Genomic DNA, 21360 nt, shown 5'->3' on the forward strand with positions numbered 1-21360 from the left:
TTATGTTTGAGCTTATCTGATATTCACAAGATATTTGTCTGCTGATCAGCTTATTTGTGAATGATGTCTTCTTAGTGGACCGAGGGATATTGCATGAAAACACTTCAGAAAAGTTAGGAGTCTGCATTTTGAAGTACTTTAATGTCAACTTGTACTTTGGATGCTTCAGATGACAACTTCAGGTTGGTCTGGACCAACCACACCTTTCTGCAAAATAGCATTTCCTCCTCACTATTGACATAAAAACATGATAGGTTCAAAAGTGAAGCTTTCAGGCTGAAATTTGATCTTTTTATTGAGTTAATCAGTTTTAACACCTGTGTTCCTCAATTTTTGACAGACTAAAGTTACCATTTGTGTTTTAGAGGAGTTTACTGACCATCAGTGCGCAGCTATCATACCCTTTTTATCCATTTCAGATTGGGTAGCCAGTCTGTCATCTTGCATTAACTGGCATGAAAATATGTCAGTGTAACAGAGCATTACTGAAAATGCTGATTTATAGACAGTAATCCCTTCATCGCGATTTATGAGACATTAAAATTGATTTAAGAAAACATTCTGAGCTAACTGATTTAAGAAACATCCCATTTTAAAGAGACAGAGGCGTAAGTGGATCAGCCATGGGTTTGCCAGCAGTCTTACTTCCATCTAAAATAAGACATAGGACAATGAAATAAGACACATCTTATTTCCATTTGAAATTGAGCACATAAAGATGTCTAATTTCTGCAGTTGTGTGTGTGTTTGACAACCAAAAGTCTATTAATTCAGATTAGGTTTGCAAAACTTTGCCTTCACTATTTTTCATCTCAGGAATTTGCCCTGGATATGTTCAATTTGTTACAAATTTCTTTCACTTTTGCAATGTTTTTTTGGATAGAGACTACGCTACATGCCACAAAGTTGGATAAAAGTTTAAGCAAACAGGCTAACAAACAACTTGCTTGCCAAGCTGTCATATTACACCTAACACTTTTTGAACTATATTAAATATGAAATTATAGAAAACATTTAAGAACCCTTCTGCACTAGGCATGGCTTTCATTGGGATTTATGTGCATGTATACCAAATGCAGAAGCCTTCAGGACTAATTCAAAGTGGTTCTGAATTGGTAAACCAAACGGCAACAGATATTAAGTCCCTCCAGTACAATAAAATGTTAAAAACAGCATGATTATCCACAATTTTTCATCTAATTTATTGAAATTAAATTAAATTTAGTGAAAAAATGTGCATACCAAAGAGAAAAATAGCAGGCATGCATCTTGCGCCATGTGGCCTGTATAGAGTAGTGATGTGAGCGATGTGTCAGTCGCGAACGAGCTGGTTCAGAGAGTTGACTCTTTTAAGTGAACGATGTGAGCCGGCTGACTGAGCCATTTTTTTTAGATTTATTTATTCATTTTTACTTTTTGCTTTAGGAAAAGTACCTGCGGGCGCTGCAGGCGTTGGCTACGGGTGTCACATTTACGCTGTGCAACCAATCATGTGAGAATTGACAAGGATCATTCCACCAAGCAGGGAGGGGCGAGGGTAGCAGCGCTGAGACGGTGACTGGAGGAGGGGGGGGCGCGAGTGAAGACGAGAGAGGAGTGTGGTGCAAAGATGAGTAAAAACAGAAAAAGAAGTAGTATTTGGATGACAGTTGTCCTATTTTACTTTATATGCTTAGGTTTTTATAAGCATTTTCTATCTGCTTTGTGTGGCAGAGTGATTCTTCAAGCAAGTTAGAGAGTTACAAAGGATTTTACAACTGTAAATGCCATTGGCTACAGCAATTTATTGAAATTTAAGTGATAAATGTGTTCACAAGACAAGAAAAAACAGCGCTAAATTTGACTGAATTCTGAAAGGTATAAGTGGTAAAATGGAGAGCCGTTTGGGAGCTGGCTCTTCTTGGTGAGCTGAGCCAAATGATCCAGCTCACTAAAAAGAGCCAAAATTCTCATCACTAGTATAGAGGGTATGTATCTATGTCACTGCTTCATCTAGACAACAAACACCTCCCTAAGTTGCAAAAATATACATGACTGCCACCATTTGTTATGGGAACAGGAGTGAGTATCATTTTAAATTCAAGGTTATTGGTCTTAACAAAGATTTTTGTGACCAACGAAGCATTTGTGGACAACAGACGTTAAAATCTTGGCTAGAATTAATATTTCTGATATTTATAGGTCCTCTTTTGTAGGCTGGGAAAATTCTGGAAGTAAAACCTGAACGACTGAAAGTCTGGATGTCTGGTCATATTTCTAACTGGGATTTCTCTGCAAAATTGAGTTGACGAAAACACCAACTGACCTTCTGCTTCAATCTGAACAGGTTCATTCTATTGTTTTTTTTATTTCATCCAAAGCTTTGTAACGAAAATGGTCAGTGTGGATGTACTTGTAATGTAGAATCCACTATGCAGCCCATGTTATATGTGAGCAAAGCCTTCTTTATGCTGGTTACTAATAAGTTAGTTCCTGTTTAACCCCTACATTCATAATAATAGATCTGATCTGAAAACAAATATTACGAGCAAACGCAAGAAGAGACTCCATGAATTGACCAGTGGTGTAAGCACCAAACATCTGTGTTCTAAAACTGAAGTTAAGGCTATAAAAATGGAAAAAGGGGTGACCCTCTGTTCGACACCAGGATTTTTCCCCTGAGACTTCACCCACTGGCTATTTGTCAAGGTGCCAAGACTATGTCAGTTATTGAGGATACATCCACTTTGTGCTGTTGGCATTTATACTGAAGCTGGAAATAGAAAGGTTGGAGGAAACAAGACAGGAGTTGGCTCTGAGTTCTCACTCCTGCCCTCTTCATCACCCCACTACACTAACTCACTGCCTGTTGTAGGCAATTAGACCACAAGCATTATTTCTGTTTACAGACAACCTGTGAGCTGCAAATTCTGCAAGATTGTTTCTGAATCGTTTTTTATTGCTATGTGTTATGTGAACTGTTACGGCCAATATTGATGTTGTTTTGAAAGAAGGAGCCAATTTTACTTTGGGATTTTTTCAGGGTTTTAAGGCTTTGAAGCAGCTGTTATGCTACAACACTGGGCTCTACAAATCCACTCTAAAACATGGGATGACGTGAAACTGGTTTCCAGTGAATATGATCATTAAATTCAATTCAGATTTCATATGGTGTTCTTGATCAATACCAATTTTGATTAGTAAAACCTTATGATATTTCTCTATATATGGACCACAGCAAACTGAATTTTAATTTAATGTAAATTGATTAGGGTGATTGTGCAACGACAGCTGTTGATTCAGTCAATTTATTCAAACAGTCCCTGGTGCAGCATCACTATTAGCAGCTGTGGAACAGTAAATATAGGTGCATTCTGCTGTTCGATGTAAAATCAGTTTTAGGTCATTATTTTAGATTACTTCCTTGTCACTGAAATTGAGGTGTGTGAGAGCAGATTTTCTGCTGTCTGGAAGCCTCACAGGCACGACCCTGAATGTTGTAGATGTCACTACGATCAAGAAAGGTCATGGCTCCGTTCTCACCGCACACAACCGACATGATGAGCTTTCCTTTTTTCTCTTTTTTTTTTTCTTGAGGCTGCATGAGCTGCCATCTTGGTGTTTGCCGAGTCATTATTGATGGGCCTCCATGCTGATGTGCAGACGGGATACTGGAGAGAAAGAGTGTGCTCCTGTCTGTTCGACTCACTGCTTGTTTGACTGCCTACTATAGTTGTGTCTTATCTTGACTCTCGCTTCTTGTGTAAGTTGTAATAATTTCCATCCAACCATCTGCTGCACTGTCCTTTCATGTACAGTATATTCAACTGATGACTAGTTGCTTTTAACTGTGAAAAAAGCCAAACCATAAACTCCTTATTCTGCTTCTACAAAAGCGATTGAAAAGAAGGAGTAAATTACCCAACATAATGTCTAAGACCTAACACCAAACTGAGTGACCTAAAGTTGAAAGTTTATCTTAATGGAATAAGATTCATAGCATACATTATTGCAAGGAATCTAATCTTAAGAAGCCTTTGGCAAGTCAAGCATTAAAAATGTATTATGGGCAACCAAGCATTTTATATTCTGGTCAAGATTCTAAATAAATCAAATATGTCATTACTAGGAAAGGAATGTGTAAAAAAAATGCACGAGACACCTAGATCTTTTCATTTGATGCAGCTTTTAATAAGTTTAAATAAACACACAATACGCAATATGTGTGGGAAATGTTTAATTCAACTATGACTTATAGTGTTATGCAGTTTAAATATGTTATTTTTAATAATTTTCCTGGTCTCTGCTAACTTTATGCTTTTCAGTAGCACAACCTGAGCTACTGAAAAGCAGACTGATGAGAATAGTTTGTGATAATGTATGTGGCACCCCAGCTGCCTAATTCTGATGCTACTGTTGTGAGGTAATGAATAGAAATCTCTCCAAAAGAATGCTTGAAAATTTCACGTGGAAAATGAATGACAATTGTCTCCCTTCATTAACTAAATACTTTATTACCACCTAATGAAAAAATTGCTTCACGTATATTGAGTAAGCTATAACAATGCGTCTGTCCTGTAATTTGAAAACAATGGCTGTCTTACATCCGTAGGGGGGAAGCCGCAAAACAGAACCAGAGCAAAGAAGTAAAACATCAACAAAGCTCAGGTGAAGTGCAGTGTTAACACACTCTCACCTCTTTGGTTTAACAAACAGCTGATAATGTGTCAAATAAACCTTGTTCCTGACAAGTCCCACCTTGCAAGTGTGCAAATGCTTCTTACATGCAAGACCCCGCCTGTCTGAGTCCGTGTTTTTGAGACTAACGTTGGTACACTGCAGCCCTAAGGTAGAAGTGCAGCTCAGCTGGCACAGCTTAAAAACATTTATTGGATGGGAATCTGTTCGTATTTTTCAAGGGTTTTAAGTATTTTTGACCAAAAGCAACAAGAGCAAAGTTAAAATTAAGATTAAAACCATCTTCAGTAACTTTTTCTTCTTCTTCTTTTTTTCTAATTAAAGTTCGGGCCTCAAGAATTTGTTTTGTCAAAACTGTGAGTGTGCACATTGGTCTTATTTGATTGCTTGGCAAGCAATGAAGTCAAACTACCCAAAAATCTTTATTCTGACTGTCAGAGAGAAACATGTTTTAAGCATAATGAGTAGGAGGCTGATTAAGATTATAGGCTATCCGTGCCTTGGATAGTTGAAGATACACTGACTATTATGTTGTATATTTTTCATGATAATCAAGTGTTTCTCACCCAACCAGATTGTCATTCCATGTACCTTTTAATTTACCACTGCATCAACACTCTGGAAAAATTACCCTGAGTTCTGCACCTGTGATTTGTAGCTGCTTGTCACTTTTCTGGATGAATACAACTGTACTGTCATCACTGTAGCATGAACATCATCGTTAAAAAATCTGCCTCATGGCTTTTGAAGTGTTGATGTCATTCACACTTTAGGTTAGGCCACTTGTATACGAGTGTGTGTATAGGGTGCTAATGAGGGAGGACGTGGGGGAAGGAGAGGGGTGGATGTGGAATTGGTGGGATACAGCTGGACAGAGTTGGGGACTGTGGTGAATAGGTAACCATGGTAACTCTGTTGGCTAAGATTTGAATGCAGAGGCAGGAATGAGAGAGCAAAAGTGGGGGAGTCTGTGGAGGGCGGAGGGATGTATTTGCAGTGGGTTTGTGTTCCGTGGACAGAGGAAAAGTTAGGGTTAAGGGTTAATATGGACCTCTGTAGCAGGTTAATCTTTAATCAAACTACAATGTCAGTGTTTACCCCCCCCCCCCCCGCCCGCCCTCTAACACTGGACACTGCAGCGATCCAAACGGGGGGAGCGCCATTCTCAAAATATTTACTGTAGTATCGAGGAAAAATGTGTGAGGCAGCTGAAAATGCATGGGGTTGAGTTTGCAAAAGAGTTCACAGAAGGGAAGGCTGTGTCCCCACTTTTATAGAAGGAGATGGGAAGTGGAAGATGTCTGGAGAGATAAAGGCAGAAAAGAGAGGACATGGGGGAAAAGTTTCAGGTGTTGTAACATGTGGCAGCGGTGAGGCAGAATCAAATCAACCAGCATCTAACTAGCTGTCAGCTCCAACTAGTCTCAGTCCCATCTACTGAGTCTCGTAACTTCTCACCCAACATCAGAGCTGCCATCTTAACCTTAGCTTCCACCAGCTGTCTTTTTTTTTTTTTTTTTTTTACACACCCTTCAGCTCCACTCGGATGTCTCTACCTGAAATAGCTCTGGCACTTAGACCTCACTGGTAAGAGACTAAAGGTGGCTGGAAATTAAAATACCTAAAAAGGTGACAGTTGCTCCAAAAATAACACAGAGTAGTTCTTCCTCCATCATCACTGGCAATGCTGCATGTCAGGATACAGATGATGAGCAGTTGAGGGGCTGCAGGAGCCAGTGTTGCTGCTGTCCTGTTCTTCCTGTCCGGAGTATACCGCCAGTATTATTTATCGTGGTGTCCTTGTGTGTTTTAATGTCATTGAACTTCAGCGTACGCATTATTGATCAATCTTGCCCAACCAATCCAAACCCACCTCTCCTCCCACACATGAAAACCTCCCTCTATTCCTCTCTTTTTCTCAGTCTGTTTCATTCTCATCCCTCTGTATTGTCTTTTACCTCCATCTCTCCATTTTATATGCACCTCTGTGTTGTCACCCCCCCTCCCTCTACCTCTGTCTGCTTTATATTCATCTCTCTATTGAGGCTCTTCTCCTCTCCTCTTTCTCTCTCTTATGGAGTGTGAGATTATTAATATTAATGTCTCTTCTTTTCTCCCTCCTTATTTCCCTCTTCCACTTCTTTATCTCATCTTTTTTCTACAACTGATCTCTTTTCTGTTCTTCCACTATTTATACCTCTCTAGGTCTTTATCCCTTTCACTCAGATTTCCCTCCATCTGTCTCCATCTCTATCTCTTTCTTCCTGCTTGCCTCTCTTTCTCCGGCCCTCTCTCCGCAGCTGTTCAGTATTCATCTATTACTGTAGTGTTGATAATTCCCTTCTCTGCCTGCAGCCATACAGTCATCTATCAGATTAATAATCCTTCTCTCCTTCTCATTCACTACAACCCCCTATCCCTCCCCTCCAAAAAAAACTGTGTGCCAAGTGAGGATGCTCAGCGTGTCAAATGAGTTTGCGTGTCAAAGTCCCATCATTACAACTATCATCATTAATAACCGTATCTAGATTGCCGGATGCCCTTATTTAAGGTTATTCATGTCTAAATAACCTGCAGAGGGTACAGAGGCTCGCTGCCTCTACATGCTGGTGAAGTCTGACTTGACCAGCCATCTATTAGTGCTAATGTAGACTGCACCATTCGCCACTATTCTACAACCCCTGGAGCGTACAGCACTATACTCGCATAAGAATGGAATTACCATTTTAGTCCCACCTCTGTGCCTATGCTCTATGCCTATGCTGCCGCAAAAAAATGCCCCTGCTTACTGGTTTCAGCTGCTTATTGTTTTCAAGGTTTAGACCTTTAATAAGTAGTTTAATTACAGGTGTTGAGTGTAGCATGTTCAAACATCAATAAATCATTGTCAAGTTAATTGTTATACCTTGGTATAATTAGTGTTAACAAATGAGACCCTGGCAGAGATATCTGGAAGTCTCTAACTCACACGGGTGGTGTTATTAATGACTATCAGAATTAAGACCAAATGTCCCAGAAACCCTGTTGCTTCCTGACATAGAGTAGATCTAGCTTTTTTGATTCAAAGATGTTGATGGTGGCTTAATAATTGCTTTTGTTTCTTTTGCTCTGAAACTACAGATTTTCTCTAAAATCCAGTTTTGTTTTACAAAATTAAATTTGACTTGGGTGATACTTAAAATTTAGAATGGTTGGTTAATCTTTAAAGTCATTACTTTATTTAATCACTGTTAATATCAGAAGCTAGGCATTTAAAGTATATTTTCATACCCCTTTTACTCAAAATCCTCCCACTAAGCAGTTTTTTACAAGCCTCTGTTTAGACACAAAAAGATTAGAGTTTGGGTTAGAATAGGAAACTTTCATGCAGCATTGCATGTACCTTATTTGGGAGGTCGATCTCATATGTCTTCTTCCTTTCTTATATGGTAATAATTTTATCCAGAAAATATGAGAACATTTTCATATGTATAAAAAAAGCATAATCTAATTATTAATTTTATGGTAATTTGGTTTTATTTGTTGACAGTCATTGAATATCTTCCCACATCGTCTTATTTTCTTAAATTCACTTATGAAATGACCTCCCTGTCCTTGTGTCCTTGAATGTTAAACCTACTATATTTTGCATTTTATAATAGCAGCAGGAGACTATTTGTTATGTCATGATGGCATCCTTACTGGAGGATAACTTTATAATACCTCTTGGTATTATATTATTTTCCTCATAATTTAGTTGAAATGAATGGAGGACCCAGCTAACCCAGTTGCTAAAAACTCATTATTGAGTATTCTGCACATACACTGTAATGATCTGTAATGATACGTTCAAAGATAGAGGTTGGGCAGATTTGTGTGTACAATTAATTCATTGAGACACAAATGAGGATAAGTGGCATTTAACAATGTCTTACTACAGCTTTCACCACTTCTTTTTAAATGCAGAGCAGCCATCTTCTATTTTTGGTCTGGGTTGGTGAGATTCCTCTGACTCCAAAATCTAATTTGTTGGATTGTTTAACTTAGATTTCGGACCGGGAACCTGAAAATTCAAACTTGGCTTTCCAGAAAAAGAGAGCTCAGTTAGAGCTGCCAAAGGGCCTAAAGTTACATTTTTATATGCAGTTCTATTTATTTCTGTGAACAACATGCACAACCTGCACTCTCAAAAAAGTTTGAACCAAAATTTAATTGCATCATAGCCACTAAATCATCTCCATCCCAGATTTGTATTGAATAGTAATGTTTCAGTGAAGCAACATTTGTCACCAAAACATGGTCTCAGAATGAGTATTCAGCATTCAATAAATCTACAGTGAATTAAACTCTGTTTTAACCTTTTCAGTGGGATGCAAATGATATAACCAATGGTTAAAAAATATTTTTTTTTATGTTGAGTGCAGTTCTGTAAAGTCAAAATCACACCTTTACGTGTTTTAGCACCTCGGCTTCAAACAATTAATCACAGAAACCATCTTCCACCTACCCTGCATGTGTGGATTAGATTAGATTAGATTTGTGCAGTGACACAAAAGTTCTGATGCTTCTATTACTTTTTTTTCTCAGACAATCCCTTCCATGATAAACCATACAGTAGTCGTCTTTTGTTTGTTCTATTCAGTGTGGGTTTTGAGGACTCAAAAATACAGTTTGTGTCCTGTCTATAATAACCGCTCTCTTTCTCTCTGTCTTTATTCTTCATAGTAACTCCTGGGTTCTTCCAAAAAAAAGACTCAAATCCCCTGGCAACGCAAGGAAAAAAAGGAATAACATCTGTTCATCTGCATATTTCTATGTCAAAAAAACAAGGGAGGAAAATACAGAGATCGACAGAGGACAAAAACATCTCAGAGGATGTGGAATTAGAAAGGACAAATTGCCACTGGAGGACCAAAAGGAAAGTGAATCTTTTCTCGCAAGTCCACAGGCGTGGAGTTACCTCACCTGTACCTTCGGATTAAAGAGCAGGGTCATGTCCCAGTTGCCATGCGCATCGCCACGCTGACCTGCCTTCGCGGCCCCTCCCCCCTCCTCTTTCTATTGGCCCAGCTGCTACTGCGGCTCCTCCTCCCTGGGCCGGAGTTAGTGGGAGCCGCCTCCTCCTGCCCCTCCCCCTGCACCTGTTCCAACCAGGCCAGCCGAGTCATCTGCACCAGGCAAAATCTGGAGGAAGTGCCCGAAAGCATATCAGTCAACACAAGATACCTCAACCTGCAGGAGAACTCCATACAGGTGAATAATGGCTAGAGAAAGTTGCAAGTCAGGCCAAAAGATTACATGCCAGTGTAATTTAAAGTGTGTCTTTGTGTTTATTAAAACTTATTCAAATATGACTCATAAACACACACATAAAGGTGATTTGAAGCTGTCTCGATGACAATTAAATCACTCCCCTTATTGCTATAAAGAAATACATTCACACTAACTTAATTTGTTACTTGCAATCAAGTTTAAGTGTTCAGAAAATATTATTGATTTCCTTCGACTGCTGGTTGTTTCTTGTATAATGATGGTTGCTGTGTGGTTTGCAGTAATTTTATTTACAATCACAGCACAGCAGAAATCCCTGAGCAAGTGGCAAGTGTGTAATTCTTAACATGACAGTTTTCAGTGTATACTTTGAAAGCACACTGACACAGCAGATGGAAGATTTTCCTTTCAGATTGCACACACATATATAAATCAGTTCATACAGACGTTGATATACATGCGTTATCAGAGGCAGTTGTGGATCTTATGATTAATTTGTTACGACAGGTTTTTCTTTGAAACTTTATTTCTAAGGAAAGACAAGAGAGTAAGCATTCATAATGATAGAAAAAGGCACTTAAGCCTCTGTGGAACTGAGGGAATATTTCATGAATTGAAAGCAAGACATATTTCCAAGACACCATGCTGGTTTTTGTATGCATTACCAATTTATCTAGAGTCCCTAGACGGCATTTGTGAATTTTCAGCTGCAAGGGAAGATCGTTTAACCACAAACCATCGATACAAAGCCCAAGAATTTCTAGATTTGTAAACAGAGTGGGTTGATTTTACTCTTTGCCGCAGCATTTGATGTAATTAGATCCATCCTCATGTTGCTGACAGTGCTCTGTTCTTCTGTGGCTTTAGATAAATTTCCACTACATTTCATCTTTTGTAATGAAAAGCACGGGGTATCCTAAACACGGTTAAAATTTTGCAGTACGTCTTTTATAATGTGCTCTGAATGTTGGACACAGCAGCCTATTCTTTGGAGAAAACATCTTATTAAACATTATGTGATGTTCACGGAGCATAAATGGGACACCATGCATCTTGATTTAATATGTGGGGTTTTTAGAGAGGCCATTAACATGAAAGAAAAATTAAAGATGTAATAACAGTATTTGTTGCGTTTCGTTCTCAGCCCACAGATTTTGATTTGGTTTGTTGTATCCTGCAGCTCCACTTGAAATGATTAAAAATCTAAAAATGTTTTAACACCTGAAGGCATCCTAGATTCTCTGGCTTATTTTTTCCTCCACTGAGTACCCTGAGAGTAAAGCCTTGACAGCTCCCACCCCCTCTTAACATCCTCATCCTTTCCTCTTCTCTCTCTGCCCCCCTCTGTGCCCATCACCCATACTTCCTCTCCCCCCACTCTTGCTCTACATACAGAAGAAGCAATGGCCTGACTCCAGGAGTCTCTGTGCATCTCACAGAGGGCTTTGGCCACACATATCTCAAACATTCAGTTTTAAGAGGCCTTTAGTTGCGCTCACTTGCTGTGTGCCTTTGACTTCCCGCCAAATGAGCTCCACTTGGATCACACCAAATGCTGGTGAGTGCTGTCCAGGGCCTGTGGCACCCATGATTTTCAGAATCATGTCTTCCTGCAGAAAAACACGTCTTCCGGTTGTTAATTTGTGCCCCACTCTGTGCTGACACCCTTTAAACAGTGAATTGATTTTGTTTCATAGATCTGTCTTCTGAAATGATTTGTGGCAACACTTTATGTAAATAGCTCAATACTGATTATCGGCTTATTAGCAAGAGATTAAAATGAGCTGGTATTAAACCCCTGAGTTTCACAGAAATAACAGAACAGAACTTCACTGTTCGGAGCAATGCAGTAAAGTCAGAAATGGGTCTCCGTGGATTCCAGATCTTTTGAAAGTGGTCCTAATAGACATGATTTTCATCATGTGACTGTTTGTTGAATAAATTGTCAGCATTAAACCACAAACTAGATGTGATAACAGATTTTTATTTTTTTATCAGCAGCTTGGTCATTCAGTGGGGCTGCAAATCGAAATTCTCAAAACTTTATTTTTGCCACTGAGTTTTTTTTGTCCCCTTGCGATATTTGCCCTTCCATACTGTATGCTCAAGGTGGAACTGTTGACTTTTTAGTGTAACTCATCCTGTTTGCCATGTATGGAGGCTGAATGCAGGGTTCAAAATGGATTTGCTTCTGAGCCAACAGTGGAGGCAAAAGTTTAGACACACCAACCATTCATTTCAACTGATCAGACATTTGGCTTTTATTGTTGTCACCTAGCTAAATCAACGTGTGTGTAAAGCCTATTTCAGACTACACTATCTTCAGTGTTGTCAGATGGTATTGTACATACCACACTGCATGCTTTTCTTATGATAAGGAATTTTTAAGTCTTCGTGGGTTCATACTATACGACTGGTTAGCAGCAGGGGGTCACGCACGATGCCATAATTAATTGCTGCTTCTTTGATTGTTCCTTATCAAGTGGTTACTGCTGTCATGCAGGCAATACCTTGTTTGATGCGTATGTCATCACCTCCCTGACGTCGACATGTTATTTGAAAGTACACAATCCTCTTTGCGGTGTTCTAGTACATTCTGTGTCAAAAATGCTTGTGATGAAACAATCTGATTGTAATCTTTAAAACAAGGTAACTGTGCTCTTGAGCAGGAGAAGGTTATTGATTTGTGCTTTACTGCACCACTATTTATCAAAGCTAGGGAAGCTACTTTGGGAAGAAAAAAAGCTTACCTGTAGTACAAATACCTTCACACAGGAAAAAGTTTAAGTACAACAAAACAACCTTAGAAAGACATCTTGCGAAGTTATCTAAAATTACTTGGAAAATTACAAAGTACCAAATGCTTTTTTGAGTTATTCACATGTTAAATAAAATTACCCCATTATTCATGTGAATGTGAATTGTTAAGCAGAGTCACCTACTCTCTTCTTGAATAAATCACAATTAAAGTGACAGATTTCATCAGTAAGTAAGTCAGTGTTCAATATCTGCTTAAGTACAGCCATTGTGATTCTCATCAGGCTGAGGCTGAGGTTTATCCATGATGACGTTGTTGCTGTGTGAGCACTGAGTAAAGCCTGCCCTTTTGCACATGCACAACACAAAGGTCAAGTTAGTGTGTGGTAGGACTGCCTGATGAATGCATTGCCTGGGCATGCCTTCACAGCATTCAGGATGAACACGGTCAACGGGGGTTTAATTACAGTAGAGAGGCAATGACAACATAGGTGTAAAGCTAATTCCCCTCCTTAGAGGGCACAAAGCTGTTTGTTGCTGCTATAGTCACACAAAAGAAAAAGAAAAATAGGTCCGATACAAAGGTAAATGCTGTTAAACTACTAGAAAGCCATTTTTTACATAATTAAAGAAATTAAATGTAGCTCACCACTTAAATCCTGGATCAATGCAATCACTATAGCTTCATGAGTACATTAAAGTTCAACATGGAGGTCCCAGTTTCATGGTTCATGTTGCTGTTCAGGGTTCGTACATTTCAAAAGTTGACACGAGATGGTCAATGAGGTAGAAAGGTCAGCTGTTGTTATTATTATTATTATTATTGAACATGGACTCAATTATATTGCTTCCTATGAATGATTTATTCACAATGTTTTGTATCGTCCTCACATGGATTCATAATGTTTTGCTAATTTAGTCATCTCTAAATAAAAAAGGTATGTTAGCACTACAAGTGCATGTCTGTCATGGTTATATGCCATCCAGTATGCTATAATGAATAAAAAATCAGAGTAATCAAAACCGTTAGGAAAACTGTGTGTGATCCTAATCCCTATTAAGTATTAATGTATGAAAGGCAAATTGATATTTCAAAATGTATTTTGATTGTTATTGTAACAGAAACTAGAACACAGGCAACTTCAGAATATGTGTAGTTTATATATTGAAATCAGCTCAATTACCAGCATAACATGTAGACATTTTACATTTTAGCAAACCAAGAATACAATATTCTCAAAGTCTCTGAACCAAAATAGTATGGTCTTATTCCTAACTCATCAGATTCTGACACTTTGTCTACATGTCAAAGTGCTTTGTTGTGAAAAGCTGTATTTCAAACCACACCACAGTCTATCTGAAGCCTGGCAGTGATTTTGTTGTCGAAAACGACCACAAATACGAGGGGAAAAAGACAACAACATCTATTTTCATGAGCTACTTACAAAAGTGTTGAAACTAAATGCTCTTTCAGACATGTATCCCTCTTCATTATTCAGACTGTAGCTGAACAAGTTCATTTCATGTCTGAATTGGAATCGGTTTTTATAGTAATATTCATTACTTTCAACACAGCACATTTGTATTTTGTGAAGTCACATTAACAGACAGACATGCATAGGTGTAAATCTGGCTTTTCAGATAAACCCAACAGGTTGTTGTTGCTTTAACAGATTCATATTGAAGCCATGTTACGTATTCTATTGTAATCAGTGGTTAGTGCTGGTATTCACAAGTATACAGAGTGTGCCCACATATTTAAGTGGTGTATATCCACTTCCAAATTCCCTCTGATGTGTATCACAGTTAGTAGTGGGGTGCAAGTCAGTTTTTACTTTTTATAGGAAGGCAACCTGCTTTGCCCTAGTTCTTACTGGCTATTAGAAGCTACCTTTATTGAATACATTGATAAGTTGAGGCAGTGACTATTGATACTGATCCTTACTCCCTGATGTGAAACAGCAGAAGATACATGCTACATGCTTTGAAAAAAAGAAAGCGTCGAGTATATTCACTTTTCTAGACACTGCGACGCCACTGACTGTTAGGCACTATGAAGTTTGGCAGAGAGGACACAGAAAATTCTGACTAAGCTTGTGTTTTTTGGTCAACTAAATGTAGCTTTATATGAAAAATAGTTAACTGAAGAAACTCAACCTAACAAGCTGACCGAACACAATAAGGGTAATTTATATTGTGCTTTGGCCAAACCAAATAACAGAAAAGGGGAAACAAATAGATCAGTAATGAATAACACACAAACTAACCAAACCTAACCCCCCAACACCAAAGTAGCATATGATATAAACTGATGTGCCAGCTCCAGATTTAACAGTCCTCAAATGCTCGACTCCAGATTATACTCCAACAGAAAATAAGACAACTGCCGAACTGAAAAAGTAAAGGTGAGGTGAGTGTGTTGAGATGGTTTTCCCAGTGTGTGACTTAGCCCATGACATCCATACCTGAAATATGCTTTAAAGGGATATCCTGTCTTTTTTTAAGTGGTGTTTTGTGAAGTGCTTATGAGGAGTCAGTGTTGTAGGGCTCTTATACACCGAACCGACATCAAGATGAGCGACGATGGCAGACAGCAAAACCCCCTGCTGTGTCTTCTCACATCAGCAGCGTTGCGGGGGAAAAAACTACTTGAACACAACGAAGAGACAACCTTCAACTGCTAACTCCAACATACAATGTATGTCTGTGCAAGATAGAGCCGAATAGCTGAGTAGAGCAGGACTCTAAATTATTTAGTAAGTTAAAAATGTAAACAAAACAATGTTATATAAAGTCAGGTTATTATAGCTAAGTTATAGTTTTTTTCAGCGTGTTTGGACTGAAAAAAACCTACTTCAGTTTAAACTAATACATCAATTGGATTGTTTTGTACTTGTGCTTTTATCAATCGTTTAAGCTTAATGCATCAGAAATTCATCATGCATCAGAACAACGTACTACTGAGTTCTTTCACCACTGAACAGATAAACAGAGTGATCTCTATCACTGCCTGACCTAGCTGTTATTTAAGTTAACGAATTATCTTGACAGGGTCTGACAGAGTCGATGGTGTGTTACACACCTAAAAAACAAGAAAGACAGATGTTGTTTAAGGGCTCTTATAAAACAAACCAACAATCTGCCATAGGGAATGTAGGAAGTGTTTGTGAACGTCTGTGGCTCAAATGCACAAGCATAATGCAATGTGTCTATGATTTGCAAAAACATGCAAAGAAAAGGTTAGTTTATATTCTGGGTACTGGCTTGGCAATGCACACCTGATTTATTTTTAACCTTATCAAAACCCTTACAGTGTAAATAACCACACAACTCTGTCTGAAATCTAAATTTATGTTTCTAAATATTGTACAGTAATTTTGCCATTATGTTTTCCTGCAGGTGATCAAGTCAGACACTTTCAAGCACTTGAGGCACCTTGAAATCCTCCAGCTGTCCAAGAATAAGATAAGTCAGATTGAAGTTGGAGCATTCAATGGCCTCCCCAACCTCAACACACTGGAACTCTTTGACAATGGCCTCACACTGGTGCCATCACATGCCTTTGAGTACCTCAGCAAGCTGCGAGAGCTGTGGTTGCGTAACAACCCCATTGAGACTTTGCCAGGCTATGCCTTCCACCGTGTGCCCTCGTTACGTCGACTGGACCTGGGTGAGCTCAAGAAGTTGGATTTCATCTCCGATGCAGCCTTTGTGGGCCTCATCAATCTACGGTACCTGAACCTAGGCATGTGTGGGCTGAAAGACATTCCTAAGCTTACAGCCCTTGTACGTTTGGAGGAACTGGAGTTGTCAGGAAATCGTCTGGAGATCATTCGTCCCGGTTCCTTTCAGGGACTGGCCTCTCTTCGCAAGTTGTGGCTAATGCACTCACAGGTGTCTGTCATTGAGCGAAATGCCTTTGATGACCTGAAAAACCTGGAAGAGCTCAACCTCTCCCACAATTCACTGCACTCGTTGCCCCATGATCTCTTCACACCCCTTCACCAGCTGGAGAGGGTGCACCTCAACCACAACCCCTGGGTCTGCAACTGTGATGTACTTTGGCTTAGTTGGTGGTTGAAAGAGACAGTGCCCAGTAACACCACCTGTTGTGCCCGCTGCCATGCTCCCCCAGTCCTAAAAGGCAAGTACATTGGAGAGCTTGACCAGAGGCACTTCACCTGTTTTGCGCCTGTCATTGTGGAGCCACCCACTGATCTTAATGTCACTGAAGGTATGGCTGCTGAGTTGAAGTGTCGCACAAGCACGTCCACAACGTCTGTCAACTGGATCACCCCCAATGGCACGCTAATGACCCATGGATCTTACCGGGTGCGTATCTCCGTCCTGCATGATGGCACACTCAACTTCACAAATGTCACCCTACGAGACACTGGCCAGTACACATGCATGGTTACAAATGCTGCTGGCAATACCACTGCTACTGCTGTTCTCAATGTTACTGCTGCTGATGCCAGTGTCAACTACACCTATTTTACAACGGTTACTGTGGAAACAGTCGAGGCTGGAGTAGGTAACGAGTATGCATTAGTCGCCATAAATAAGACCTTCATTCGGGTTCATCCTGGCCCCACTCCCTCTGACCTGTGGCCAGATGGGGTTCCTACCACAGACTCCTCTCTACCTGCTGGATGGTCCTCCTCCTCTCCCCGAGCCACTCGACCCACGTTCACTGTGCCAATCACTGAGCCAGGCTTCTCGGGTCTGGATGATGTGATGAAGACCACCAAGATCATCATTGGCTGCTTTGTAGCCATCACTTTCATGGCAGCAGTGATGCTGGTGGTCTTTTATAAGCTGAGGAAGCAGCACCAGCTGCATAAACATCACGGTCCTGCTCGTGCCATCGAGATCATAAATGTGGAGGATGAGCTGGGCCCTGGGGCGGGTGGTCGGGGTAGTGGCATCTCTGGAGGTTCAACGGTGACACAGAGTGGAAGCAGTGGAATAGGAGGGGGCCAGAGCCTAAGGCTGCACCACCCAGAGATAGTCAACTTACCAAACCTGGCTCGATCAGAACACCTCAACCACTACTACAAAACTCATCACTTCAGCAACAACATGATGACCTTGGGCATGGGCACAGGTTCAGGCATGGGCCTCAACAACAACAACAACCCCTCCCCATGCTCTCAATCACAGACCATATCCTGCTCCCAAGTTTCAACTACTTCCTGTGGGGGAATGTCCACAGGTGGCACGCTGCCCTCTCCCGTACCCCTGCCCCAGCTGGGCCTGCACAGTTCTCTGAAAGGCCTAAAGGGAAAAGGCCAGAATGAGCCACTCCTTTTTAAGAGTGGTTCTAAGGAAAATGTGCAAGAGACTCAAATCTGAGTAAAACTAAAGATCTAAGTATAAGGTAAGAATAAGGGGATAGTATATAGAGACAATGATACAGAAAGTTCCTGTAAAGCTGAGCATATGAGACTGACTGTGGCCAACTGTCCTTGTGGACAGACTTCAGAGAACACTAAATTTCACATAGCCACTGTTTTGTGATGTCAACCTGCTGACCGAGAAGAGCATATTGGAAAACTGTAGGAGACAGTACACTAGTCCCACCAATAACATCTGCACATAGTCGACTTTAAACCAGAAACATCAAAGTCATCCATCGTGTGCAACCTGCTATGGTCTTTGCTGAAGCTCAGCATCAAGCTAACTGTTTTCACTCAGTGGACAAAAGTGAACAAAACACATGTGCAGTAAGTCCCTCTAGGTTGTATGCAGATTGCTTCATATATTCCCAGATGCATTCGGTGTATATATTTGGAGGAAGACATAATATTGGCCGCAAACTCGTCAGATTAGTACTCGGCAATGGAAGGGAATAACAAAGGATGATTCGTGCGCGTGGTAGGGTCCCAGATTTCCAGGAAGCACTCAAACATAGCAAAAGGGAAATAAGAGCAGTGCAGCAAAGCTGTTCAGAATATCACAACCACAAAAATTGTTTTATGAAACACTTTCTCACTTCTTTCCCTCTCACACTTTACTAGCTAGAGTCTTCTTCAATGGAGGAAAGCAACAGAGTGGGTTATCATGGGAGAAGCAAAATCCTGAGGCATAAAGGACAAAGAGAGATATAAAAAAGGACTGAACGTGCATATTATATATATCGTAAATATATTTTCATTCAAAGAAATAAATTATAAAAAATCTTTATCAAGCTTCTGACTAAAAACTACCAAGTTTGAAGAATATATTGAAAAAAAACACACACACATGCGCAGCTGTTTTGGTGGCCCTTTCCCCGACAACGTTTCCCATCTCGGAACACAATAGCCACCCTGACTGTGGACACATGCGGGAGAGTGACATCCGTGAAGCTACAACACAGACCTGTGTTTTGTTTAAATTTATTTTGGTCTCAACTTTTTTGTAGCCACAAAAAGTTTTTTCCCTCTCATTCACTCAAACAGGGTAATTTGAGGGGAACAATCTTCATGCTTTGCTGCGAAAATAAGACTTATGACTGCAGCTTTTCATCTTTTGGTACAGTGGCACTGTAGTATAAATAATTATTCTCATAATAGTAATAATGATAACAAGCTTAGCTTTATTTGTCATGGCTGTCATTTAATTATTAACAGTATGTTAGAAGAATTTGAATATATTAAAATGATGTACATGCTAATTTAGCATGTCTCTAAAATCAGTCATTCCTGAAATATTCAGACTCAACTCATGATTTAAGATCTCACTGATAATATGACATATTATTGTTATTTTGTTATCATTATTATCATTCATGTGACAATTATTGTTACTACTAGTGCCTACAGAAAACTGAAAAGTCTTTTTTCTTTCATTTGTATATGACACTAAAGTTAAGACTGATCCTATCAGACTAACAAACAACAGCGGGACAGACTCAACGTTCTACTAAATGAACTCCACATGCATCAGCAGGAAATAACCTGGCCCTCAAAATGGCTTCCTCAAGTCCAGCCCTCACTGACTCCACTGATGTCTCAAGCAGTCAGGGACCCTTGTGTTATCAGGCATTAAAGACAGGACATGAACCTTTGATGAAGACTGCACCTTTGCAGAGGATTATTTCACAACTGTATCTCGGTGTTATCGTGTATGAGTGGATTTCATGGCAGCAGGGAGCTAAAGGGACGACCGGCATTGCCGAGCATTTTTAAAGGTAAGCAATGCTTGTTCGGTTAGGAAGAAGGTGGCATACAGTACAGCAGACACTGGTGGGTGACTTTTGTTTTTTAAAGAAAAAAGACATTTAAATGAAAAAATATGGAACCTTATAGATCTCTTTTAAAAAAAAAACTATTATGATAAGTGTTTTTCATTTTTGGTTTTTATCTAGTTTGATTTTTTTTTTAAATCACGTGTTATCTTTATTGTAATATTGTTATTGTTATTATAATTAGCTAATTACACTGGTTATAATTATGAGAGATGTTCTGTTAGCAGAGGTCATTTTGAAAATTTAAAAAAAAACCTGGCACATATAATGGCAGTTGAAGTCTGTGAAATTTGGTGGTTATTTTTTTCCCCATTATGTTATAATCAATTTTAATTGTAGTATCACTATTTGTATCCCTTTGGCTCCTCTTGAGACGAGACGTAGCGAATGTGAAATGGTCAGCATCGGGTCTTTTTTCTGCACAGGGGGACAGGAAGGGCCCTGCTCTTGTTTACTAGCTCACTCACACTTGCGGCGTACTTTTGTGAATGTCATCACCATCACAGTGCTCAGAGTGCGATTGCGCTATGTCAACGCCTCGTTGCCATGACTACACACTCAGACTAATGCACCAAGCGGCGTCACCATCAGCGCCTCACAAGGCACCCCTCTGCCCTCTGTCAGTCGTGTTCCTCTGAGGTGCCGTATCTCAAGGAGTGGGCTGATGTTCCTTCAGTGGTAGCAAATCAACCTAAGCATTGTAACCATGTCCTCACATAAAACTCCCCCCTCCTCCACCTCCCCAACCCACAGCATCCTGCCATCAGGTTTCCTTGGCAACTGTTGCTGCTGCGACAGCCCTTATCACAGCGTCTTGATTTGGGTTTTGAATGCTAAACAGACAAGAGCAGACCATATGCAATTCATCTATGATTTTTCCCATTTTGCCAGGTAATTTCCCCCCATAATGGTCCCCTTTTGTTTTTACATCAGCAGCTATATTTCTCATGAGACTGACTTTCTGTCAGTGAATCATGCCATTTACATGCCACTATCCCCAATTTGCCTAATTTGCATAGACCCCACACCATCACTAAACATATTTATGCACCTTACACTTGTGATTAACACTCATACCCTGCGTCACTCATTAACATATTTCTCTCCTCGGGATCCATATTCCCCTCACAAGTTATTTACATATTCATCTGCCTCTGTGTGTGCAAATAACAGAAATTATCATGTGGGCATGCTTGTGGGTAAGAGTGCAATGTGTGTGTGTGGCTGTGTGTCAGTTTTGTGTACATCACTGGCTGAAAGCAAGGACTGTTACAAAAGCTATTTACCCCTAACTCCTCAGACACTGCACACTCTGCCCGTTGCCTGTAGTAGCTCATCACTTCGGAATGCGTAGCCCCTATGGCACCTGAGAAGTGGCACAAACCAGAGGCCATGTTATTGAGGCTTGGTGTAAGTGAGAGCAGTGGTTGAGCTGGAGACACACA

At 40.0% G+C, this 21360-nt stretch overlaps 1 protein-coding gene across 1 annotated transcript in view; it reads left to right on the plus strand.

Annotated features, from left to right (window-relative positions):
- The window catches only part of lrrc4ba (leucine rich repeat containing 4Ba), a 34091-nt gene extending 14819 nt beyond the window's left edge, over positions 1-19272 (plus strand). The window contains exons 2-3 of the mRNA XM_072368669.1: positions 9382-9909; positions 16084-19272. Of these exons, the coding sequence (XP_072224770.1) occupies positions 9664-9909; positions 16084-18039 (2202 nt within the window). The 5' untranslated portion in view covers positions 9382-9663 and the 3' untranslated portion in view covers positions 18040-19272. The remainder of the gene's footprint in view (positions 1-9381; positions 9910-16083) is intronic.
- Positions 19273-21360: the final 2088 nt, after the last annotated feature.

Source organism: Leuresthes tenuis, unplaced genomic scaffold, assembly GCF_036924035.1.
Source record: "Leuresthes tenuis unplaced genomic scaffold, fLeuTen1.0.hap1 SCAF_17, whole genome shotgun sequence".
Taxonomy (NCBI): domain Eukaryota; kingdom Metazoa; phylum Chordata; class Actinopteri; order Atheriniformes; family Atherinopsidae; genus Leuresthes; species Leuresthes tenuis.